This window comes from Perognathus longimembris, chromosome 1 (assembly GCF_023159225.1).
Source record: "Perognathus longimembris pacificus isolate PPM17 chromosome 1, ASM2315922v1, whole genome shotgun sequence".
Lineage (NCBI taxonomy): Eukaryota > Metazoa > Chordata > Mammalia > Rodentia > Heteromyidae > Perognathus > Perognathus longimembris.
In genome coordinates this window covers 159,010,770-159,037,099 of record NC_063161.1, presented here as the reverse complement: position 1 = coordinate 159,037,099, position 26,330 = coordinate 159,010,770, and the positions used below count along the sequence as shown (strand labels likewise).

The 26,330-nt window shown below is 42.9% G+C and overlaps 1 protein-coding gene across 3 annotated transcripts in view; it reads left to right on the top strand.

Annotated features, from left to right (window-relative positions):
* Nucleotides 1-26,330, top strand: part of Setx (senataxin) — a 68,622-nt gene that overhangs the window by 19,245 nt on the left and 23,047 nt on the right. For all 3 annotated transcript variants that reach the window (XR_007210779.1, XM_048345383.1, XM_048345397.1), the window contains exons 5-14: nucleotides 7,641-7,750; nucleotides 10,940-11,159; nucleotides 11,851-11,970; nucleotides 13,233-13,404; nucleotides 13,640-13,727; nucleotides 14,170-18,144; nucleotides 20,448-20,547; nucleotides 22,263-22,436; nucleotides 24,445-24,677; nucleotides 25,841-26,008. Coding sequence is in view for 2 of the 3 variants with exons in the window: in XM_048345383.1 (XP_048201340.1) it covers nucleotides 7,641-7,750; nucleotides 10,940-11,159; nucleotides 11,851-11,970; nucleotides 13,233-13,404; nucleotides 13,640-13,727; nucleotides 14,170-18,144; nucleotides 20,448-20,547; nucleotides 22,263-22,436; nucleotides 24,445-24,677; nucleotides 25,841-26,008 (5,360 nt within the window). In the remaining variant the exon portion in view is untranslated. The remainder of the gene's footprint in view (nucleotides 1-7,640; nucleotides 7,751-10,939; nucleotides 11,160-11,850; nucleotides 11,971-13,232; nucleotides 13,405-13,639; nucleotides 13,728-14,169; nucleotides 18,145-20,447; nucleotides 20,548-22,262; nucleotides 22,437-24,444; nucleotides 24,678-25,840; nucleotides 26,009-26,330) is intronic.

Genomic DNA, 26,330 nt, shown 5'->3' with positions numbered 1-26,330 from the left:
TAATTCTCTCAGTAGTCTGGGCACATTAGCATTAGGGCTTAAGGGTGTCTGCGCTTGCACTTGTGTGTGTGTGTGTGTGTGTGTGTGTGTGCATGTGCATGTACATTATAGACAAAAGAATAATTGTACCATGAAGTTGCTGTCACTGAGGAGGGGTCACTTTCTCTCTGTCCCCCTCTTGATGGCTGTCAGCTACCTAGACTCTGGCTGGAAGTCCTGCAGCTCTTCTTTGTGTTTTTGAGAACCTGGCTGGCCTGGGGCTGACTGGATAGTTGCTAATGAAACAGCACCTAGGCAGCTCTGTCTGAAACAGAAGCTGCTTTTCCCACCGTGGTGCCAAAAAGCAGGGTCTTGCCCACAAGATGGCGAATTCCTGATGTTTTCTGCAGAGTGGGAAGCCAGAGCCTGTCCTGCTGGGGCCATTACTCACCTGCCACATCTCCATGTGGGCTTTGAAGCCGCAAGATGTGTGAGTTGTGTCTCAGAAGTTGACCCGCTGACCTTGTAGGGGGCGGGGCCTGGGCTTTCCTGTCCCCTGTCAGGAGCTGTTTACCTAGACTCCTGTTGCTTCTCTGTTGGTGCTGTTCCTCAGTTTTGTTTTCTCTTCCTTGTTAGACTATTTTCACTATTGGAGTCTATCATGCTGTCTGCCTTTCTCTTCTTCCATAACTCTTTACTCAAAACATTCTGTTCACACACTCCTTTTTTTTATACACATAAACTCCTTTTCCCCCCATGCATTTGACTTGTTAAGACTGTGTAGTTGCCTAATAGACTTTACAGATTTTTCTGATTGTTGGTGTTTTCTTAATTTTTTTCTATTGTTTGCATTTCAGTAAACTTAAAAAGTAGATCTAAAGATTTGATTAGTCAAATTCTCCCTAAATAAATTCAAAGTAATTCTAACAAAACCTTTTTATGTGTGTGTGCGCCTGTTCTAGGGCTTGAACTCAGGGCCTGAGTGTTGTCCCTGAGCTTCTAATTATACCACTTGAACCACAGAACTACTTCAGCTTTTTCTGAGTAGTTTACTGGATGTAAATAAGAGTCCCACAGACCTTTCTGCCTGGGCTAGCTTTGAACTGCAATCCACAGATCTCAGTCTCCTGAGTAGCTAGGATTATGAGCCACTGGCACCCAGCTAACCAAGTATTGTTAAATTTTTCTTTCTTCTTTTGGAAAATGGTATCAGTATGCAGCCTGGGGGGTGGCCTTGCTTGCCTTTATATTCCGCTTGCCTTAGCCTCCAGAGTGCCACTGGGGTTCTAGATATGGACCACTACTCGTCTTTGTGTGTGTGTGCTCGTTCAGGGTCTGGGCATTATCCTTGACCTTTCATGCCCAAGGCTAGCACTGTACCACTTGAGCCACAGCGCCGCTTCTGGCCGTTTTCTGTATATGTGGTGCTGGGGAATCGAACCTAGGGCCTCGTGTATCCGAGGCAGGCACTCTTGCCACTAGGCTATATCCCCAGCCCCTGTAGAGGATTTTTTAAGGGTGCTATTTCTCATCTATCAATAAAATGTTTAGAGATGATAATTTTCCTTCCTTAGAATCAACTCTTTAATTTTTAGTTCAAAGTCACTGAGGACATTTCTTTTAAAGGTAAACAGACATAACATAGGAAGCATGTGGTGCTGAGGAATTGAACCCAGGGCTTCACGTATACGAGGCAAGCACTCTTGCCACTAGGCCATATTCCCAGCCCCTCCCCAGCATTCTTTTTTTTTTTTTTTTTTTTAAATTTTTTTTTATTATCAATTGAACATAAATTTTTTTTTACAAGGTGCTGTGCAAAGAGGGTGCATTTACATAGTAGGGCATTGTGTACATTTCTTGTGATATCTTACAACCTGTTTTCCCATCCCTTGTCTAGGTCAGGTAGACCCATATGCAGTATACAATGTATCAAGCACATATACAGTGTTCACAGACTTGGTCTCTACTGTCTCTCCATCTCCCTTTGTTAACAGTCATATATCAGGGAGATCATGCCCCTTTGTTTTCTGTGTTCTAGGCTTGTCTCACTCAACATTATTTGTTCTAGTTCTGACCATTTCCCTGCGAATAACAATATTTCACCATTCCTAATCGCTATGTAGTATTCCATTGTGTATAAGTACCATATTTTTTGGATCCATTCATCTGTGGAGGGGCATCTGGGTTGTTTCCAAATTTTGGCTATTGTGAATTGTGCTGCGATAAACATGGAAGTACAAATGTCCTTTTGATATCTTGGGTTTTGCTGTTTAGGATAGATGCCTAGGAGTGGTATGGCTGGGTCATAGGGTAGGTCTATATTGAGCTTTTTGAGAAACCTCCATACTGTTCTCCAAAGTGGCTGTACTAATTTGCACTCCCACCAACAATGGAGAAGGGTTCCTCTTTCCCCACAGCCCCTCCAGCATTTGTTGTTTCCTGAGTTCAGAGTATAGGCCATTCTAACTGGGGTGAGGTGGTATCTCAGGGTTGTTTTTATTTGCATTTCCTTTACTAGCAGGGATGTTGAGCATTTCCTCATGTGTTTCTTTGCCATTTTTATATCTTCTCTTGTGAAGTCTCTCTTTAGCTCTTTTGCCCATTTCCTAATAGGTTTATTGGGCTTGGAGGGGCTTAGTTTTTTGAGTTCTCTGTAGATGACAGATATCAGGCCTTTGTCTGTTGCTGTGCTGGTAAATATCCTTTCCCATATCGTTGGCTGTCTTTCTATTTTGGTGGCTATGACCTTAGCTGTGCAGAAACTTTTTAATTTGTAGTAGTCCCATTTGTTGAGTCTTTCCCCTATTTGTTGTGCGCCTGGGACTCTATTCAGGAAGTTCCTTCCTGTGCCTATAAGTTCTAGTGTCTTTCCTACTCTGTCCTTCAGTAGTTTCAAGGATTCAGGTCTGATGTTGAGGTCCTTGATCCATTTTGAGTTGATCTTGGTGCATGGTGATAGGCTTGGGTCTACTTTGAGTTTTCTGCATATGGCTGCCCAGTTCTCCCAGCACCAGTAGTTGAAGAGGCTATGTTTATTCCATTGTATGTCTTTAGCTCCTTTGTCGAATATCAGTTGGCTGTAAGAGTGCGGTTTTATTTCTGGGTCTTCAATTCTAATCCACTGGTCTTCCGATCTGTTTTTATACCAATACCATGCTGTTTTTGTTATGATGGCCTTGTAGTAGAGCTTGAAGTCTGGTATGGTGATACCTCCTGCACTATGTTTTTTGCCTAGAATTGCTTTGGCTATTCTAGGTTTTTTGCTGTTCCATATGAATTTATGGATTGGTTTCTCTATTTCAGTGAAGAATGTGGCTGGGATTTTGATACGTATTGCATTGAATTTGTATAACAATTTGGGCAGTATGGCCATTTTCACTATATTGATTCTGCCTACCCATGAGCATGGGAGGTCTTTCCATCTCCTTGTGTCTTCTTTGATTTCCCTTATTAGATTTTTGTAGTTTTCATTGAATAGGTCCGTCACGTCCTTGGTTAAGTTGATCCCTAGGTACTTTATTCTTTTTTTGGCTACTGTAAATGGAATCGTTTCCATAATTTCCTTTTCTGTTTGTCTATTGCTGGTGTACAGAAAAGCTGCTGACTTTTGTGGATTGATTTTGTATCCTGCTACTTTGCCAAATTGGTTTATTAGATGTAGGAGTTTGGGTACTGAGTTTTTTGGGTCCTTGAGATATAAGATCATGTCGTCTGCGAATAGGGATAACTTGATTTCTTCCTTGCCGATGTGGATCCCTTTGATGTCCTCCTCTTGCCTTATTGCTATGGCTAGGGATTCCAGCACTATGTTGAACAGAAGTGGGGAGAGTGGGCATCCTTGTCTTGTTCCTGTGTTTAGGGGGAATGATTTAAGTTTCTCTCCATTTAATATGATATTAGCAGTTGGTCTGTTGTATATGGCTTTTATTGTTTTGAGGAATGTTCCATCTATTCCTGTTCTCTCCAAAGCTTTTAATAGGTATGGATGTTGTATTTTGTCAAAGGCTTTTTGGGCATCGACTGAGATAACAATGTGATTCTTTATTTTAGTTCTGTTTATGTGGTGAATTACATTGATTGATTTACGGATGTTGAACCATCCTTGTGACTGAGGGATGAAGCCTACTTGGTCATGATGTATGATATTCTTGATCACTTTCTGGATCCTGTTAGCTAATATTTTATTGAGGAGCTTTGCATCTGTGTTCATTAGTGATATTGGTCTGTAGTTCTCTTTTTTTGTTGGATCTTTGCCTGGTTTGGGGATGAGTATGATATTAGCTTCGTAGAATGAGTTCGGGATTTTTCCCTCCGTTTCTATTTCGCGGAAGAGTTTGAGGAGTATTGGAATTAGCTCCTCACTAAAGGTTTTGTAGAATTCATTGGTGAATCCATCTGGGCCTGGGCTTTTCTTAGTAGGGAGGTTCTTGATTACCTCCTGTATCTCACCGTAAGTTATTGGTTTATTTAGTTGATTTATTTCTTCTTGGTTCAGTTTGGGCAGTTTGTACTTCTCTAAGAATTGATCCATTTCTGTAAAATTATTGTTTTTTGTTGAGTAGAGGTTTTGGAAATAGCTCCTTATGATTGTTTGAATATCGTGTGTATTTGTTGTAATTTTTCCTGTGGAGTCCCTGATTTTACGAATATGAGTCTCTTCTCTTCTTTTTTTTGTGAGTCTTGCAAGGGGTCTGTCAATTTTGTTTATTTTCTCAAAGAACCAGCTTTTAGTCTTATTTATTTGTTGAATGGTCTTTCTATTTTCAATCAGATTTATCTCTTCTTTAATCTTTGTAATCTCTCCCCTCCTAGTCGTTTTAGATTCTGTCATTTCTTGTTTCTCCAGTTGTTTTAGTTTCATCGTGAGGGTATTCACCTGCTCTGCTTCCATTCTTTTAATGTGGGTACTGAGTGCAATGATCTTGCCCCTCAGTACTGCCTTAGCTGTGTCCCATAGGTTTCTTTGTGATGTGTTTTCTTTGTCATTGTGGCTTATGAATTCGTTGATTTCATCTTTAATTTGATCTGTGGCCCAAGTGTTGGATAGCAGCGTGGGGTTTAGCCTCCAAGCGTGTGTATAGGCTCTGTGGTATCCTTTGTTGTTGAGGGTTACCTTTAATCCACTGTGATCAGATATAATACATGGGATGATGTCAATTCTTTTGTATTTGCTGAGGTTCTTTGTGTGGGCTATGACGTGGTCTATTTTGGAATATGATCCATGGGCTGCTGAAAAGAAGGTGTATTGGGTCTCTGTAGGGTGGAAGGTTCTATATAGGTCTGTTAGATCCATTTGGGCAATGGTGTTATTTAGGTCCTCAGCTCCCTTACTAATCCTCTGGATGTTGGATCTGTCTCTTGGAGAGAGAGGAGTATTAAAGTCACCCACTATGATTGTGTTTGCATCTATCTTGCTCTGTAATTCTGTGAGAATTTGCTTGACATATGTCGGGCCTCTTTTGTTCGGTGAGTATACATTTATCACCGTGATGTCTTGATTCTGGATTTTTCCTTGTATCAATATGTAGTGTCCTTCTTTGTCTTTTTGAGTGGACTTTAAAGAGAAATCCAGCTTGTCTGAGATCAGGATGGCTACACCTGCCGTTTTGGTGGGTGCATTTGCTTGGTAGATCTTGCTCCATCCTTTCATTCGAAGCCTGTTTTTGTCCCTTGCTGTAAGGTGGGTCTCTTGTAGACAACAGATGTCAACTTTTTGCTTGCGGATCCATTCTGCCAGTCTGCTCCTCTTGATTGGGGAGTTTAAGCCATTTATATTTAAAGAGATCAAGGATAAGGGTGTTTTTTCTCCTTCCATTTTCTTGTTGGGCTGTTTTTTCCTGTTGTTTTTTTTTTTTCTTCTTGTCTTTAGTGAGCTTGTGTTTCTGCTGGACTTTGGCTATTGAAGTTTCTTTCTGAATCTGTCTGTGTGTCTTTTACGATCTCTGTTGGGTGGGCTTCCCCTCTTAATATTCGCTGTAGGGCTGGTTTTTTATTCACATACTCCTTTAGCTCCTCTTTGGTGTGGAAAGATCTGGTTCTCCCTTCGAATGTGAACTCCAGTTTCGCTGGATATTTGATCCGAGGTTGTAAATTGTTATTCTGAAGTACTTGGATGGTGTTCTTCCACTCACTTCGAGCTTGGTAAGTTTGTGTGGATAAGTCGGATGTTATTCGAATCCTCTTCCCATTGAAAAAAGTTTCCTTCTTCGCTTTGGCTGAATTCAGAATTTGCTCTTTAATCTTGAGGTCTGTAGTCTTGAATATTATGTGCCTTGGGGTGGTTTTCCTGGGGTCTGGCCTGCCAGGTGTCCTATAGGCTTCGGTTACCTGGATGGGGTCCCCTGTGAGATTGGGGAAGTTTTCTGCAATAACTTTATTGAGAACATGATTAAGCCCTCTGCTCTGATATTCGGCTCCTTCTTCTATTCCAATTATGCGCAGATTATATCTCTTGTCTTTGTCCATTAGTTCCTCCCCAGCATTCTTAAAACGATTTTTTTTTTTCTCCTGAGACCAGGACTCATTGGTTGTTGTTCTACCAACTGAGCCAGAGCTCCAACTCCCCTGAAAAATTCATTAAAGAATAACATTTTGAAGCCAAGCGTCAGCAATAGCTACTTAGCTACCTAGCTACTTAGGAGGCTGAGATCTGAGGATCATAGTTCAAAGCCAGCCTGGGCAGGAAAGTCAGTGATACTCTTATCTCTAATAAAATGCTCAGGAAAAGCTGGAAGTGGTGCTGTGGCTCAAGTAGTAGAGCTCTGGCTTTGAGTACAGAGAGGCTCAGGGACAGAGCCCAGGCCCTGAGTTCAAGCAAAAAAAGAAAAGAAGGAAAGAAGAAGAAGAACATTTTGAGAGGCAGCTTGGTGATGTGTGTTTGTAATTCCAGCACTTAGTAGGCTAAGGCAGGAGGATTTTTAGTAAGGCCATCTAGACTAAATACACAAGATCTTGTCTCAAAGATATATGGACATAAATGTGTATGCATATGAACATCTATGTGTCCATATTCAGAGGACATCTTGAATATTTTACACTCACAGCCAGCATTGGGATAAGACACAGCACAATATTAATGTAGTTCTCCATACTCAGTGTTCTTGTCCCCTCCCTAAAGCAAGCACTTTTCCTTGAAGAACAAACCAGTTTATCAAGTGAGTGATAGGTAAGTGGGATTAGTAGTCAATTGGAGAAGCATGTCCCCTCGCCCGTACCAGAGAAAAGTCCAGGAGAAGCAAGTTGTAAAGTGCAAATAGAATCAAACTTATAGGAATACCTGTAAGAGGATACCCTACAGAGATAATTACGTGAAGTGTTCTTAAAAGGTATATTGTGGTGAAGTCAGTAATTCCTAAGAATACTCTTAGGTTGTAACTGCATTTGTCAGGGCTCACGTGGGATGTAGCTCAGTGACAGAGCACTTACCTAGCAGCACAAGGCCTTGGGTTTGATCCTAGGGCCACCGTGGAAAATAGAATAGTTGTCACTTAGGTAATTACTGTTCTAGCACTTTCATTATCAATATATTCATCAATTTAAAAGGTGGGGGTGGGGGTCACCATACTCATTTGCTTTAAACACAACCCAGGAACAGGTTTAAGGAATCTTCAAATTGATAAGATTTTGATCTCTTATTTATTGAGTCACTGTTTTCTTTTTAGATGAATTATGTGTGGAAGCACTTTGTCGGATGGAGCAAGCCAACTGTTCTTTTCAGGTTTTTGACAAACATCCAGGGATCTACTTGTTTCTGGTTCATCCTAATGAAATGGTGAGTGTGAGTGTTAGGCAGTAGGATTATTCTCCTACACAGACTGAGGTTCATAGAAACCTCAGGAGGGGTTTGTGGTGTAGTTTCTATAATAGGATTGCCAAATATTTTTATTTTTTATTTTTTGGCCAGTCCTGGGGCTTGGACTCAGGGCCTGAACACTGTCCCTGGCTTCTTTTTGCTCAAGGCTCTAGCACTCTGCCACTTGAGCCACAGCGCCACTTCTGGCCATTTTCTGTATATGTGGTGCTGGGGAATCGAACCCAGGGCCTCATGTATACGAGGCAAGCTCTCTTGCCACTAGGCCATATCCCCAGCCCAAATATTTTTATTTTTACATTTTAAAATGACTACACTTAAGTCGAAGGAGCTGGGAGGTCAAAGGATGGGGAGTCCAAGAGGTAGGAAACACTTCCTGATGGGTGATGGTGGTGCTAAAGAAGGCAACATGGGAATAATTATTGTGCTGCAGTCAAACTATTGAAGGAACCCTCCCCTCCCCTCCCTTCCCCTCCCTTCCCCTCCCCTCCCCTCCCTTCCCCTCCCTTCCCCTCCCCTCCCCTCCCTTCCCCTCCCCTCCCCTCCCCTCCCCTCCCCTCCCCTCCCTTCCCCTCCCCTCCCCTCCCTTCCCCTCCCTTCCCCTCCCCTCCCCTCCTTTCCCCTCCCTTCCCTCCCCTCCCTTCCCCTCCCCTCCCCTCCCCTCTCCTCTGTTCCCCGAGCCAGTCCTGGGGCTTGAATTCAGGGCTTGTGTTCTGTCCCTAAGCTTTTGCTCAAGGCTAGTGCTCTACCACTTGAGCCACAGCTCCACTTCGGGCTTTTATTTGGAAGTTTCAGTGAAGGTAAGAGTCTTACCGACTTTCCTTCTTGGGCTGACTCATCAGCCTCCTGAGTAGCTAGGATTACAGGCAATGAGCCACCGGTGTTCAGCTCTTTTTTCTTATTAGCTTCTATTAGTTAGGCCTGGGGGCTTTCACTGTGACATTTGCCTATGCTTACAGCATATGCCAATCACTTTCACTCCGCCATTACTTTGCCTTCCCCAAACAGATTCTTGTTTCTCATTTTTCTCACTTGCCCCCTTCTCACTCCAAACACATGGAAATCTAAGTTAAAATATTTGTAAATATTTTGCTGATAAATGGGGTCAAAGGGCAAGGATCTAGTGAATTCTGGGTTCTGGAATGAAGAGGACCGAGATGAGGATAGCAAGAAGCATCGAAGGCGCGTGCCAGGGGAGCAGTGGATCCTCGTGTAGAGCTGTGGCTCCCGGGTGGTGAGCACCTGAGTGCTGGGGGTTCTGGGTACCGGACCACTTACAGTCGAGCCAGGAAAACCTATTCTGCCGAAATAATGCAAGAGAAAAGGGCCATTTTTTCAAAATAAAAAGAGCATTGTGATAGGATTTCCAGCTAAAGTGGTAGTGAATTTCAGTTTTTTTTCTGCCAACCATGATGATAGGAAAGATCTTCAAAGAAAAAGTCAGGAAGATAGACTGGCACCAGTGGCCAGTGGCTCATACCTGTAATCCTAGCTACTCAGTATACTGAGATCTAAGGAAGGAGGTTCGAAGACAGCCTGTGCAGGAAAGTCCGTGAGATTCTTATTACCAATGAACAACCAAAAAGCTGGACAGTTGTGGCTCCGTTAGTAGAATGGTAGCCTTGAGCACAAACACTTAGGGACAGTACCCAGGACCCTGAGTTCAAGCTCCAGAACCAGCACATGCTCGCAAAAATTACCGACAACTCTTAGAAGTTAACTCTGTAAGCCAACAGTAGAATAAAAGCACGAAGGAACGAATAGGCTGTTAGGCCTTTGTGGCTGTAGGTAATGAGGAATTCAACTTGTGCAGCATAACAGCACTTAGAAATATCTTCCAGGCAAGACAAAGGACCAGAGTCAAGATTTGTGTCTAAAGCAAGAACCAGGCTCCTCTGCCCATGAAAGAAAGTTAGCAAAGTACAAAATGGTTGGCCTGCCTTTAATTTTTTTTTTATGTTTATTTTTTGGAGGAAGAAAGTTGTGGGTTTCTGTCATTGTAACACATGTTTGTAATAATCCAGTTTAAAGCGCAAGATTGATTTTGGCACAATCTCGGAGATTTTTGGTTTTATTTTTGTCAGTCATGGGACTTGAGTTCAGGGCCCAGGCACTGTCCCTGAGCTACTTTTGCTCAAGGCTAGCATTCTACCACTTGAGCCACGGTACCACTTCCAACTTCTTCTGTTTATGTGGTACTGAGAATGGAGCCCAGGGCTTCATGCATGCTAGGCAAGCACTCTACCACTAAGCCACATTCCTGGCAATTTTGGATATTTTACTCCCAAGGCCTCCTGGCCATTGGCTTGAGCAGCACTTCATGGAGGTATATGTGGGGTAGGCAGAACCTCTTACCTCATGGTCAAGGAGTCGGAGAGAAAGGACTCCTTCCTATAGTCTCTTCCAGAGGGCATCCTGCCAATGACCTGAACACCTCCTACTAAAATATAATTTTGTTATTAAGGTAATGTACAGAGGGGTTACTGTTTCATAAGCCAAATAATGAGTACATTTCTTTTTGGACGATGTCACCCCTTCCTTCATTTTCCCCCAGTTTCCCCCTCCCCTCCCTGCCCCAAGTTGCATAGTTCATTTTCCACATAATGTCTACTGAGTACCATTCTTGCATTTGTTCAGCCTTCCTTCCTCCATTTCTGCACTCCCCAGTTCCCCCAGAAAGGCAGAAAAAAGAACAAAAAAAACCAAAAAGCAAAATACCAACAACAGCTTGTGTTTTTAATGTAGTACTAGGGATTGAGCTTGGGACCTTCCATTTGCCAGGCTGGCTAGCTTCCTCTTGAGCCCCACCACAGACCTAAGCCCACCTCCTAAGATTCTTCTGCCTACCAAAAGTACCAAGCTGCGGACCAAGCCTTTGACATATGGACCTTTGGGGACATTTCGCCTCTGAACGAGCACAAGTCTCATGTCATAACCATTCTTAGCTATAAAGGAAGTGAAAATCAAAACTACATTAGGGTTTTATCTCATTCTAGTCAGAATGGCAATCATTAAAAACAAAGTCCACAAATGGCATTAATATCTGTTGTGTCTTCAGATCTGTAGCGAATTCTGTTTGCTGCTTCATGTCATTGTATGTAGACTGTGCTTGTTGAATGAAGTGGTAAATAAACTGTGCTGTGCATTTAGGTTCGGCGTTGGGCCATCCTGACTGCAAGGAACTTGGGGAAAGTAGACAGAGATGATTACTACGATTTGCAGGAAGTTTTAACTTGCCTTTTTAAAGTCATTGAGTTGGGGCTTCTAGAAAGTCCAGACATTTATACCTCTTCTGTCCTGGAAAAGGGCAAACTGATTCTTCTGCCCTCACACATGTACGATACTGCCAACTACAAAAACTACTGGCTAGGTGAGTATTCTTATTTAAGGTGTATTTGGGGGCTTCCTAAGGGTCCTGAGCAGGAAGTGATCTCTTGGGAATTGGTTCCAAATTGCTCAATACAGAATTTCATGGTTTTCAATTCTTGGGCTATCATTAAGTTGACTTAGCCACTATGTATCTTACTTAGTAATAATATGTACTAGACACCTGTAAAAGGGGTACATTTTCAAGCATCCAAAAACTTAATCTTTTGTTCAAAGCAATACTACAATAACAACATATTAATAAATTGGGTTTGACTGCTAGTGTTTCTTTCCAATGTACAGAGAGAATTTACAGGTAGAGAAACAGTATTGTTTGTGAGTTCTGCACTGACTTAGGATAGCTGTGCCTTGTTTCTTTGATTATAGTTCACATGTCATAATTGGCAGTTGTTTTTCTTGCTCAGTGTATGTGAAATAGGGCACACCTAAAAATTGAACCTCTTACATTCAGTTGAAGCCTTGTGGTAGTCATCTCAGAAACTGATCTCCAGCTATGCTAGCACTATTTTCCCATGTTATAGTCAACACAGTGTAGGGTCTGGGGAGCAGGTGTGCATTAGTGGCTCAGACTCACATGTACCACGTGATTCCATTGGCTTCATTGAAGTTTGCCCACTAGGCAAGTCAGAGCATGGGAGTCGTGGAAGGAAACTCTGTATTCTCTTCTCCCACAGGCATTTGCATGCTGCTGACCATTCTCGAGGAGCAGGCCATGGACTCGCTGTTGCTGGGCTCAGACAAACAAAATGACTTTATGCGGTCAATCCTTCATACCATGCAGAAGCAGTCGAATGGTAAAGCCCTTTTCTTGCTACTTTGGCGTACTGTCATGGCACACATTCAAAATTCTAGTGTCACTGAGAGAATTGGGGCATAACATTGTGAATGTAAATGATTGCAGTGGTGCCATTTTGCTAGCTGTTCTGGAGGCCAAGATTAGAAAGATAACAGTTCAAGGCCATCCCAGGCAAGAAGTTCTTGAGGCTTTATCTCAACCAAAAAAGCTGGGTGTGATGTGAACCTTCCCAGTGTGGCAGGGGAGAGTTAGGAGGGCCAATTCTGATTCGCACTGGCTGGGCAAAAGGTAAGACCCAATCAAGATAACCAAGCAAAAGGAACTTACAAGTAAGCAGTGGAGGACCTTCCTAGTAAGTGGGAGGCTCTGAGATAAAGAAAAAATAGAAAACTTTTTAAGGGTCAGATTCAGACTTTTAAGTTGGAAAGGACATTTAGAGTTTAATTTGGCACCGGTCTTTGATAGAAGTAACTGTAGCTCAAAATGTTTATTACTACTTTTCCATGATGAAAAATAGCCAAGTTATGGAAACAGCCCAGATGCCCTACAGTAGGTGAGTGGATCCAAAAAAAGATGGAATCGATCTGAAATATAAATGGACATGATAACCTATTCACACTCCAGCCATTCACACAAAGGAGGAAAGTAGTAGGGGAGGAACTCAAAGGAGTAAATCTCCTGAACAAATAAAATACTATTTATTGAAATGAATCAGGAAATGGAAACATGGATTGGGTTATTTATGTTGGTAGTGGTGCTGATGTTGTTTGTATATGCTTTTTTCTTCTTCTTTTTTTTGCTTCTTATGGGGGCGTAAAGGGGATGCAGGAAGGGTGAACAAATGTAGCCATGCTATTTATTCAGTATATACTATGTGGAAAAGAACTGTGCAACTTGTGGGCAGGTATGGGTGGAGGAAACGGGAAAAGCGAAAGAAGGGGTGACGTTGTCCAAAAGAGAAGTACATGCATTACCTGAATTGTGAAATGGTAACCCCCTCATACAACACTTTAATAATACAATTATATTTAAAAATTATTTTATAAAAGGATGGTAATATTTGCAAAACTTGAAAATTGACCAGCTTTAAAATACATGTGTCTCTAAGGGCTGACATTATTTTACATTAAATTACTTTATTTCATTAGTTTACTTAAATTGCTGCTTTGTTTGGTTTAATCAGTGTAAATGCTAGTCTTCAATATATTTTAGTAAGCATATGTAACTGATTTGGAACTCAGTAGTTGCATTGTATTTCAGATGATAGCATGGATCCTTTCTGGCCGGCCTTACACTGTTTCATGGTGATTCTGGATCGGCTTGGATCGAAGGTCTGGGGTCAACTTATTGATCCTATTGAAGCATTTCAAACCATCATCAACAATGTGAGCTATAACAGAGAGATCCAAAATATACGGAACAGCTCTGTGAGGTTAGTTAAGCTAATTTGTGACTTGAAAGCAAGTCTCTAGTTGAGTGTGGTGGTAACACCCCTGTAACGCCAGCACTCTGGAGCCAGAGGCAGGGGCATCATGGGATCCAGACCAGCCTGGGCTACACTGTGAGACTCTTTCTTAAAAAAAAAAAAAAAATCTTTGTTGCATCTGATTTAACAGGGGGACCCCCCCACTTCCTTTAGTAATTTTATTTACTCTTAATATTTTAAGGACAAAGTTAGAGCCGGAGCCATACTCAGATGATATGGTGACTTGCAGCCAGATTGTATACAATTACAATCCTGAAAAGACCAAAAAGGTAAATAGAACACCTTGAAAATTGAGATGTTGCTGTGGTTTTACAGACAGTGTGGTTTTGCGTAATTAGCGGAATGCTGATTTATGACACATAGATGCTTGGTGACCAGATATGCTGTGCCCAGGGAAAGTGACCTCCACTAGAATTTGCACTTTGGGGTGCCAAAGTGAAGGTAGGGAAGGTGGAAGGCTAGAGGGTGGGGGAGGTGCTATGACCAGTAATCAGCTAGCTGATGAGAACAAGGCTAAATAAAGGTCATGGAACTAATGTCCAAACTCTCACAGTTGTGTTTTCTATTTCTTGGAACCTTATGTATATTAGAAGTAATATACAGTAGACCAAATTGGAAATGTTGAGAGTGAACAGTATATTTCCTTATTTACAATTTAAGTAGTAAAACCTGTTGTGATATTTGTTTCTCTGAAAATGTTGTTTATTGTAGGATTCAGGGTGGAGATCAGCCATTTGCCCAGATTATTGCCCTAACATGTATGAAGAAATGGAAACATTAGCCAATGTGCTCCAGTCAGATATTGGTCAAGACATGCGTGTTCATAACAGCACATTTCTGTGGTTCATACCTTTTGTCCAGTCTCTGATGGACCTGAAGGACCTGGGTGTGGCTTACATAGTGGAGGTTATTCACCACCTGTACTCTGAAGTCAAAAACGTCCTCAACCACGCAGATGCAGGGTGTGACAAAGTCACGGAGTTCTTTCTTCTGATTTTGGTGTCTGTGATTGAACTGCACAGAAATAAGAAATGTTTGCATTTGCTGTGGGTTAGTTCCCAGCAGTGGGTAGAAGCTGTTGTGAAATGTGCCAAGCTTCCCACCACGGCCTTCGCACGGATTTCTGAGAAGTCACCTGGAAGTTTCTCCAAAGGAACAGCGATGATGTCCTCCCTGTCCTTGCACTCAGTGCCATCTAACTCCGTGCAGCTTGCTTGTGTGCAGCTCATTAGGAGTCTCCTCAAAGAAGGCTACCAGCTTGGCCACCATGCTCTTTGCAAGCGATTCTGGAATAAGCTTAACTTATTCCTTAGGGGAAATTTGTCTCTGGGTTGGCAGTTGACTAATCAGGAAACCTATGAGTTGCAAACCTGCTTAAAACAAATTATTAGAAACATCAAATTCAAAGCCCCTCCATGTAGCACTACAGTGGACCCGACTTCTGCTTCTAAAAGTCCACTTGTGTCTTTTAAGCAAGAAAATGAAGAAATAGAGAAGTCCAAAAAAGACGTGAATGGTATGGAAAATTGCAGCCCAACATTTACTAAAGAACTGATCAAAATGGAGACGTGTCAAATGCAAGGGAGTCCATTGAGCAGAGTGAGTAACATAGAATGGGAGGACGTGAAGCCCACTTACCCCGAGGATCTGAATGGAGACGATCAGCTCCCGTCTGAGTCACACTTAGTGCAGAGTAGTAAAGGCCCTTTTACCGAAGGAGCTCCAGATCCAGTGAAACCCAGTAGAGGGAAGCAGAAGTCTGTAAAAGAGAAATCTTTATGCACCTCAACAAGTGGTCCGGAAAGGGGGTCTGACAGAGGAGTAATTGTTTCAACATACTTGTTGACTGATTGCAGTACCGATTCTCTAGAAAAAGTGTCCACATCAAACGAGGATTTCACTTTAAAGGATGATCATGGTAAAATCTCACAGCCAAAGAGTAAGGTGCATCAAGATGAGATCTGTGCAAAGCTGTTCCATGTCATACAGCAGCAGCCCAGGAGGAGTACTTCTTCACTCAGTAACGCAGAGGGAAGCAAGACTGTCTGTGACTCAGAGGCGGAGAGCTCCGTGGTAGGGGCTGGCATCACGCGTGATCCATCTGCAGAGCCTGATGCCATGCTGGATGTTGAACAAAAGCCTGAAGATAGTTTATTGCTGCCAAAGAAACAATGGAAGAGTGAAGAGTTAGATTTTTACTCTCCTCATGAAAAGAGTTGTCAAATACAGGAAAGACATGGTAAAGGTGTGGTCTCAAGTACAGACATGACCAACATGTCAGTGACTCAGTCTCCCTTCAAACATCCTGCCACTGTACTTGAGTCCAGAGATAAGGAAGCGAACAAAAGTGCAGATTGGGTCTCTTCTACCAGAGATGAGGCCTCTGACGCTGCTCCCAAGCCCACTGTCGGAACAGATGGTCCGGTGGACCGAGACCTCCACAAAGTAGTGGCCCAAGCCAGTGTTATTAAATTTCCATCCAATTCATCTAAAAAGAGTTCACCCAAGCTAGAAAGAAAAGTAAAAAGTGACAAAAGGTGTTCCACGGCTAACCAAAATAGCGTTGCTGACTCCAGCTATGGGCAGGTGATTGTCATTTCAGATTCTGATGAGGAGGAGGAACTTTTGGATCTTCAGAAGCACGCCAATCAGGACACAGTAAGCAGCACCAAGAGAGAAGTGCCGGGCCAGTGCGACTCGGGAGCGAGTGCTAGTGCGGACAAGTTTATAAAGGAGGAAGATGCAAAGTGTATTCTACTTGAGTCTGATTCTCAGTTTTTTGAGTTTGAAAGTGCCTCTGAGGTGTTTTCAGTTTGGCAGGATCATAAAGAAGACAGCAAGGATTCAGCCGAAGATGTGGGAGGAAGCTCAGGTGGGGTGCATGTGTCTGCCGAGGCTGAGAAAAAGGGTAGCCCAAAACGTGCAGAACCATGTACTAGAGATGAGGAACTGTGTGAAATCGAAGTCAAAAAACCAAGGAGGAAACAGTATGAAAAACCTGTGGCTAAAGACCCTCCGAGGCCTTCATCTGTCAGAAAGAAGGAACAGTCTCGTAACGACAATGACTTGCAAGTTGTGGTCTTGGGGACCACAGAGCCCAGTCCAGCTGCCCTGAAGAGGTCCTCTCCAAAGCTCCGGACGTACTCCAAACCCATCAGGAAGGTCCCAGCCTCCAAAACTCCTAAGAAGACACATTCCGAGTCTAAGAGAGGGCAGAACAAGAGTTCCCATTACCTAACTTGCAGAACAACTCCTGCCGTTGTCCCGCCCAAGAAATTCCGCCAGTGTCCCGAGCCAGCTTCGACCGTTGAGAAACTGGGGCTGAAGAAAGCCCCTCGGAAGGCATTCGAGCTATCCCAGCGCTCCTTAGACTACTTGGTGCAGTTGCGGGATCACGGCAAAAGTGTTGGGGTTGTGGAAACCCGAAAAAAGGCCAAGTTAATTTCTCCTCAGACTCTTCCTGTCAAAAACAACAAGAAACTGCTGCCCAATCAGGATGATGTTCAGTTACACAAGCAGGCGAAGCCTAAGAACAGGAAAGATGTTTTGGTGGGTGAAAATACCCGTGCCAAGAGAACAAGGTCCCCTGCGGCAGCGAGTGTGGATGTGGTGAGGCCCGAGTCTGGCAGACCGGATCAGCACGGGAAAGGCTCAGAGGTGCTTGCCAGCAGCGGTGAAAAGCAGCTCATCCACCTCTCATCCCCCAAGGCAGAGACGCCCCAAGCTAAACGTGCTTCAAAGGAGACCAGTGATGATTACCTCCTGAACTACTGTGATTCTAGAGGCCTGAATGGAAAAGTGCCAGCCAGTGACATGCCTGCCTCCACTTCCGAGGGCCCTGGAGGTGGTGAGTCGACAGGACGCAGTGGGCAGGTGGCAGTTGTAACCCAGGCTGAGCTGGACTCCGGCAGTGACACAGACGATGACAACTTATATTTAACACAGCATGACCCTGAAGATATGGACTTATGTTCGCAGATGGATGCTGGTTACCCTCACCTGATTGAAGTGATACCCAGAGAAGACGGGCTTCAGACCGAAGATGCTGTGTGTCCCCCTCAGGAGGAGTCTTCAAGTAACACCAAGTGCAAGTACAAAGACTGTGTGGAAACTGTGAAAGCCCAGAGCGAGTATTGTGCACAGCACTCTGAAGCTAAAGCGGCAGAGGACAATGTCTTCCGCAAACCTGGCCTGCCTCTTTCTGCAGTCCGGCCTTTGAGACCTACCACTACTAAGGTTTTCAGCTCCAGTGGTAGTTCTCGAATTGCCAACCTCTCCAGGTCTCTGGACAATTCAATCCCATCAGCTCTAAGAAATAAACCAACACAGTCCATTCTGAAAATGCCCCAGTCCTCCGCAGTGTCGCAGAAGCCGGTGGCTGAAGTGAAGAGCTTGTGCAGTGCTGTCAACCCTCAGAGCCCAACCAGTGCCGTCAGGCCAGTGTACAGACCTCCGTTAGCAGCTTCCTCGCCAGCAAACGCGCTCTCCTCGTCGCAGTCTATCTCTGACGCCTTCATTAAAGAGGTCTTAAAGTGGAGCTATGAAATGTTTTTGAACTTCGGTCAGTGCGGGGCGCCGCCGAGTCTTAGTCAGTGCATCTCAAGATCTGTGCCTGTCAGATTCCAAGATTGTGCAGAGTACTTTGATGTCTTTCTCCCCTTGATGATATTGAATACTTTTGAAACAGTAAGTCTCTGCAGACCTTTTTAAGTTGTTCTTCCTTTATTGTTGAGTGATGGTTAGAGTACAGTTCCAAGTGACTGGTTTGTTTGGTTTAGTTGTTGCATTTGAATTTCATATTGAGCAGACAATAATGCCAGGCCCAGTTGTGGATGCCAGTGGTGTAGTTACAGATAGGGAGAGAGCTGATGGGCCAAGTCTACAGGAGGCACCAGAGCAAGTAGGTGCCAGTGCCCAGGGAAGGGAAGACATCTCAGAGGAGACAGTGTCCCATCTGCACTTTTTTTTACATTGTTGTTTTGGGAAGGATGTAGAGAGGCACTGATAAGTTACATTGAACAACTTGACAGTCCTAAATTTCTCTTGACATGTTTGTCTTCCTACCCTCTGTCATAAGAGTTCTCTTTCTAATTGCCTGCATCTCCCCCATTCTGTCTCTGTTTCCTTCTTGATTGGACAGCCAAATAAAATGTGAAACTTGTAGTTATTGGTTCTCAGTTAAGTTAGTCTCAGTACTGGGTGTAGTAGCGTGTCACTGGAGTCTACCACTTAGGAGGTTGAGGTGGCAGAATCCGTTGAGTCCCAGGCTACTCCAGACTTCGGGCTACATAGGGAGGTGCCATTTCAATACAAAACAACCCAACTTGCAGAAACAGCAAATAATTCTTGAGCGTAAGCATTCAGCTGTATCTCAGAGGATTATTTTTTTTACATTTTCAGGGTAGGTAAGGCATATTAGGAACAAATTCTGTGCTTTTTCATGTCTTACATAGAATTAGGAGTGTTGAGGTGAGTATTAGGAGTGTTGAGGTGAGTATTTGTGGTCCTCAGGTGTGTGTCTGTCAGTGAACTGTGAAAAGAATGTGCTCCTGAAAGAAGTGAGGCCCAGGAGGCCACCTGGGAAAGAATAGGCATCCAGAATAGGCAGGTCATGGAGACTGCCCGCAGATGAGTAGTTGTCAGGAGCGTCTGGAGGGGAATAGAGACAGACTGGTGGTAGGGTTTCCCTCTCCCACCCCCCCCCCCCCCCCCGTCTCCTCTTTTTCTTTGTTGTTAGTTGAAGATGTAGCTCATGAATTTTCCTGCCTGGGCGGGCTTTCAACTAAGATCCTCCTGGCCTTCTGAGTAGGATTACGGTGTGAGCCACTGGTGACCAGCTTTCTTGTTTCACTCTTTAAGATTTTGTGTTTAGGTGCAAATTGTAATGTGTATTTGGTCATAGGTCGTGTTAAAACCTTGTTGACCATGGGGCTGGGGATATAGCCTAGTGGCAAGAGTGCCTGCCTCGGATACACGAGGCCCTAGGTTCGATTCCCCAGCACCACATATACAGAAAACGGCCAGAAGCGGCGCTGTGGCTCAAGTGGCAGAGTGCTAGCCTTGAGCAAAAGGAAGCCAGGGACAGTGCTCAGGCCCTGAGTCCAAGGCCCAGGACTGGCCAAAAAAAAAACAAAAAAAACAAAAAAAAAAAAACCTTGTTGACCATTGGTGCTCCATTGGGAAGCCCCATCCCCACTCTTAGGTTAATGTCAGAGCACTCTTAATGCCAAGGGGAATGCATCTGAACCAAGTGTACACATATAAACAGTTGTGCTGAAATTAGAAAGATTCCTATAGTAATGCTGTCTGCTACAGGTACACATAAAAACAGCCAAAAAGATTTGAAACAATGCAAAACGATAGAGCAGACAGAGATAGGAGCAGAGAAGGTTGGATCAAAACATGGGGAACAAATGTTCCCCTTTTTATTGAGGTACTCTACACCATTGGTGTTAACTCTGTTGAAATATACTGGACTGGATTTTTTTTTTAAACCAAATCTTCAGTTGCACAGCTGTTACCACAGTCCAGTTTTAGGACATTTCCATATCCCTGTCAGACTCTTGAGCCATTTGCTAATTCCAGGCAGACATTGCTTTCTGTACATTTCTTCTTTCTGGACACATCATGTATCTAGAACTTTCCACCACCCTATAATTTCCTGTAGTGTTTCTTTGTAGCGTGTGTCAATCTTTTCTGGCTTTTTATTGTCAAATGAGATTCCAGTACCTGGTGTACCCCATTTGTTTATCCACTCACTGTTAATGGGGCATTTAGGTTATTCCCAGGCTTGGTGATTGCAAAAAAATTGGACAGGGATTTCTAGATAATTTTGATAGACTTCCACAGATTACTTGGTTGTTACTAACTGGTTGTCACTTGGGATTCTAGTTTCTGGATTTATTGTTACTCTGAAAAATTTTACTCTAAATTTAGCATAGCTTTCCAAGACATTCTGCTTGCTTCATTTGCTCTTTTGCTTTGTACAGATGGCACAGGAATGGATCAGCTCTTCGAATAAAGATAATTGCTATCAGGTACAGCTAAAAAAGTTTGCAGCTGATTATAAAAAAAGCTGGGAGTTTGTGGGTAAGTTCTTTCTTATGTACCCTGGGATATGTGTGATGATAATTGGAGAGTTATCTTGGAAAGATGTCATCATTTGAATTTTCCCAGGTATAGGTTTCCTAAGCTAAATTCTTACAATAAATGTGTTTATGAAGAAAGAAAAGTTGAATTATGTATCTGTAGTATCCCCTGCATGAGAAAGTAAGTTATGAAATTTCTCTACACTTTCGATTTTTTTTTCTTTGCCAGTCCTGGGGTTTGAACTCAGAGCTTGAGCACTGGTCCTGGCTTCTTTTTGCTCAAGGCTAGCACTCTGCCACTTGAGCCACAGCGCCACTTCTGGCCTTTTCTACATATGTGGTGCTGAGGAATCAAACCCAGGGCTTCATGTATACAAGGCAAGCACTCTTGCCTCTAGGCCATATTCCCAGCCCCTTTTCTCTACACTTTTTTTTTTTTTTTGGCCAGTCCTGGGCCTTGGACTCAGGGCCTGAGCACTGTCCCTGGCTTCTTCCCGCTCAAGGCTAGCACTCTGCCACTTGAGCCACAGCGCCGCTTCTGGCCGTTTTTTTCTGTATATGTGGTGCTGGGGAATCAAACCTAGGGCCTCGTGTATCCGAGGCAGGCACTCTTGCCACTAGGCTATATCCCCAGCCCTTCTCTACACTTTTAATCACCATGTCAACACTATACTTTGTAGCCTTGGGGAGAGTATTGCCATAGTAGTCCATAATAGAAATTCCAATGCATCTATTATTTTTCTTCTGGAAAATAGACTGGTTGTTTATATAAACAAAAAGTGTGTTTTTAAGTGTTTCAGTCTGCCTCGTCCGAGCACTTAATGCATGAGATCAAGGTTATTGCTAAACCAGCAGTTGATACTGGACTTTTTAATTCTAGTTCTTGCTTTGTTTTTCCATTCCTCTTAGTTTACAATTATCCTGTCTCTTGTTTAAAATGCCATTGCTAGATTAAAAAATTCTTGTATGTACTTGGATCTGTTTCTGACTTTTCTCCTGGTATTTTGAAAGTGGGGGACAAATGAGAGAATCTCATGACTGAAAACCAGAATAAAGTCAGGCATAATGGTACATGCCTGTAATCTCAATAACACTCGAGGCCAAGGCAGAAGGAGTATGATAGTAAGGGTTCACAGTAAATAAGTAAGCTAGGAAGTTAGCATGAGTTACATAGCAAGACCTTGTCTCCAATAAAATAAAACCAGAGTATACCTCAAAAAATACATCAGCGACTTCCCAGTATTGTATCTATTTTGGCTTTGTAATCATTATGTGTGTACATATGTACGTATGTGTATCTGTGCACTAGTACTAGGGCTTGAACCCAGGGCCCTCACACTGTAGCTTAGCTATTTTGTGCAGGATTGGCACTACACCACTGAACCACACCTCTGCTTTCAGCTTTTTTGATGGTTAATTAGAGATAACACTGTAGAGGATCTGTCTGCCTAGGCTGACTTTGATCCTCAATCCTCAGGTCTCCTGAGTAGCTAGGATTACAGGTATGATCCACCTTAACCCTCTGTAATACTTTTAAAGTAAAAATTTGTAACTATTTTAAGCTGTTATTGGATTAGATCACCATTTTGAAACATATACAGAATCTTTGGGGGCTGTATGCATTTGAATTTAGTCCAGAGTTTAATTTCTTTTAAATTAATCTTATTTAAAATCTGTCTTGCAAATGCTGACACTTTCATTTTTTATTTTATCTAGTTTATCTGGATGAAAGTGAATTGGCTAAACAGCTTCACCCCAAGGAAAATGACTTGGTGTTTTTGCGTTGTGGGAGAGTAAGTGGAGAGAAGAAAGACACCGAGAGAAGCAACATGGCAGATCACCACATGTACTACTGTGGCTATGTCCATAAGTTTCGCCGCACTGCACTCAGTAAGTAAATGAAGAAGTTGTCTGTAGCTTGGGCTTTGGAAGCCCTATATTTGCTACATTTTTGCCAGACAGGTATTTGCTATATTGATTATTGGCTAAAGTCCCTTTTCTGAGTCTCCCAATCTCCCTATTTCCCACAGGGAGAGCAACAGGAAATGCTTCTCTTTTTCTTTCTATCCTTTTTATACTAAAATAAATGCTTGCCAAATTTTTAAAAGAATGAGTCTTTAGTTTTCGTAGACTAATCTTCTGTGTGTTTTCAAATGTCCTCTTCTGGTGCTTTTCTTCATCTGTCCTTTTGTTGGTTATGATCTAGACCATTTTTAAAGCATAGAACTCTCACTGTAAGGGAACTTTGGGGGAATGTCTTGTTTCCATAGCTAACATCCATTGCTTTGTAGGGATTCCTCCTCAAAATGCTGTTAGCTTGAATTTAATAAGCTCCTCTGTCTGCTGTGTGAGGTACCTTGTAATCTTCAAAACCCTCAAAGGTGTGAGTGGTGAGAATTATTCCCTGCTTGTCTGAAACAAGGGCTCATGGATGTTAGGTGATCTTTCAGAGATTGTTGTCACTGTTAAGTGGTCAGTTCTGTACTGGTTTCGAATTGATGGACTCAAGTGACCTTCCTGTCTCAGCCTAGTTCAAAACCTGTTGTTTGACTGCAAAGACCTCTGTTTATTTATTTATTTATCTCTTTATTTTGCTATTTGTTTGGCTACAAAGACCTCTGTTTGTTTATCTGTTTTACTCTTTATTTTGGGTCTTGAGCCCTCTCTTGGCTTTCTTACTCCTGGTTGGTGCTTTGGCATTTGAGCCACACCTCTGGGATGGCATTTTGCTGGTGATAAGAGTCTTGACGATTTTTTCTTGTTGGTTGTATGGCTTGTGTGGTTGTATGGTGCTAGCTCAAGGCTAGTACTCTACCACTTTAGGCCACAGCTCCACTTCTGGGGTAAGTAGTTAATTGGAGATAAAAGTCCCACGGGGAGTTTTCTATCTGGGTTGGCTTTAAACCTCGATCCTCAGATCTCGGTCTCCTGAGTAGCTAGGATTACAGGCGTGAGCCACCAGGGACCACTGGCTAAAGTTCACATTTTTATTTTACGTCTGGTTGCCTTTTGACACTTATAACTTCATGACTCTATTCCTCCTTCCTTTTGCATCACATCTTAGTAGCAAGAAAATCTTAAGACTGCAACATTATGTTGCTCTTCCTTGCAGCACATTCCAAATAAAGTCATTACCGTTACTCACTGCATCCTGCTTCCAAGTTCCTACCTCATAAATGGATTCTCTACTTTTCCTGTGTACTGGGATTTGAGCTCACTCTGCTGCTTGAATCATGCACTTGAATCATGCACTTAGCCTAAGAGCGATTGGTTTAAATGTGTATGATAGAACATGTTCCTTCCCTACACACAGCTGTCCTGTTGCTTTATAACTAAATGTTGGGATTTGGAGTCATTACCATGGTCTGCGATCTCCTCTCTGTTTTACTCTGAGTCTCCTAGCACATGTCCCCTGGCTTTTCCTTCTAGCTATTGTAACCTTCTCCCTACTTCTAAAATGCCCTAGCACATGTCTGTTTCATGCTTTTTGTGGCTAATGACTGCCTATAGCAGTCTTTGTTCCCTCATTAGGGACCTTGCTTTCTCCCTTACTTCAGTCTTTGCTTAGTGTAGCTCATTAGGAAAGAAGACCTCTCGGACCAGCAGGCTGTCTGCATCCCCATCACTTCTCGTCTCCTTTCTCTGCTTGCTGTTATTTCTTAGCACTTGCCACAACTGACCTGTTTATTTAGTATCTGCCTCCCTCTTCTAGGAACTTAAGTCTCCTGAGGCCAAATAACATTGCCTGGTTCTTAGGAAACACTCAGTAAACATTTACTGAATGAGCTATTTAAGTCATAGAAAAATACATGTTATAAAGTACTTATGAATACACTTTTGAACTGGATAGCATTATTCGCAGGTAACTGAAATCGCCTTTTCTCTTTCCTGTTAATAGTGCGCAGTGGGAAATCGGAGTGTTCCCTTTCCATCCAGATTCAAGATCACTTGCCAGCCAGTTTAAATGAACTTATGAAATGTGTTGTAATCGGTTCTCTGGTAACAACACAGAGGAAATTGAAAGCCATGTCTCTATTGAGTGGTCGGAACCAACTGGCCAGAGCCATTCTGAATCCAAATCCCATGGACTTCTGTACCAAAGATCTACCAGCTATGTCCTCTGAGAGAATTGTGAGTGCTGATTGGATGGTACCAGGGAGAGTCAGAACATGTTTTGTCAGGAGGGGAGTGTCCCATTTGAAGCTGTTCCACGATCCTGTATGTGTACGAGAAGACCCGTCCATGTGCAGTGGTGTTTGGTGTCGGCCCTCCTCCCTTGGGGAGGGGCAGGTAGGGTGAAAGCTCTGTGCACGGCAGGCTCCGGCATTCAGGAGCAGAGTCTCAGACTTAGTGCGGTGAGTTTTGTGTTTGAATCCTTGATGGATTCAAACTGGTGGTGGTGCAAATGCAAAGGTGAGGTTGTCATCTTGTATGAACATGTGGTTCTCACACGTAAACTACTGAAAAGGGAAATGACAAAAGTAACTTGATATTTTTGAGCCCACTCATGGGCTAGGTAGGACTTTTGTGCACATTATCGCTGTCAGCTCATCTCTAAGGATGGCAGAGGTTAAGGCTCAGAGTGGTTAGGAGTTTAGTGACCTAGCATGAAAGTAAAATTGAAGTTAAAAGGCAAAAAACTAAAGGTTAGACCCAGATCTGACCCTGAAAACTTAGGTTTTCCATTCATGAGTATTTTATTATGAAGAAAATACTCTTAGAATGTTTTTACTATCTAAAGAGATAACCGATTAAATGAGAAAGAATAATAGAAGAAAAGTATAGGGCTAGTAAGTGAAATTTAGGATCGTAATTTTATTTTTCTGGAAATATTGGGGCTTGAGCTCAGGCTCTCAGCTTTTTCACTCAAGGCTGGCACTCTACCCCTTAAGCCATAGCTCTACTTCCCACTTTTTGCCAGTTAGAGATAAGAGTTTCATGGACTTTCCCACCTGGGCTGGCTTTAAATGGTGATGAACGGATGGCAGCCTCCTGAGTAGGTAGGATTACAAGGAGTGAACCACCGGTGCCAGGCTTAGGATCATCCTTACAAGGAATCACAAACAAAAATGTAGTTACAGTTGTGAACTGGAGCCTCCTGACACTAATTAGCAATTAGTAATATTATTTTCAGCAAAAGTCTCTTAGACTAGTGACGTCTAGTCATTTCAAGATCTTGCCTGGCCACCACCAATTGTTTTTCAATCTACAAATTGAATGTTTGTCTTTCTCTCAAATGACACCATGGGGCAGGGGTGGGGGAACAAACCTCTCACAAATGTCTTTTTGTGTAGCTTAACTACTTGAAAGATTTCAATGAAGACCAAAAGAAAGCCATAGAAACTGCATATGCCATGGTGAAACACTCCCCCTCAGTCGCCAAAATCTGCCTGATTCATGGGCCACCTGGAACAGGAAAATCAAAAACTATCGTTGGTCTGCTGTACCGCTTACTCACAGAGGTAGGTGTGGAGAAGGCCGTGGCTGCTCCTGCCCCCTGGGGCATGGCTTTCCTTCCTGGAGTTCACTGACAAATACGTAGTAAAGTCTTTGCTTTTCTCTTCTGCGTGTACTTTTTATGTTGTCTAAAAGCATGTCAGCAAAAGAGGTAGCAGAGGGGAGGACAGCTATTAAGAAGTGAAAAGAGCAAAAACACTGTCCCATTTAAAAAAAAAATCCTCCGGACATAGGGTGTTCCTCAGATTTCTTTTGTAGGTCAGAAAACCACCTCAGATTTATGCTTGGACTAAATATTGATTGAAGTAACTAGATGCTAAAGAAAGA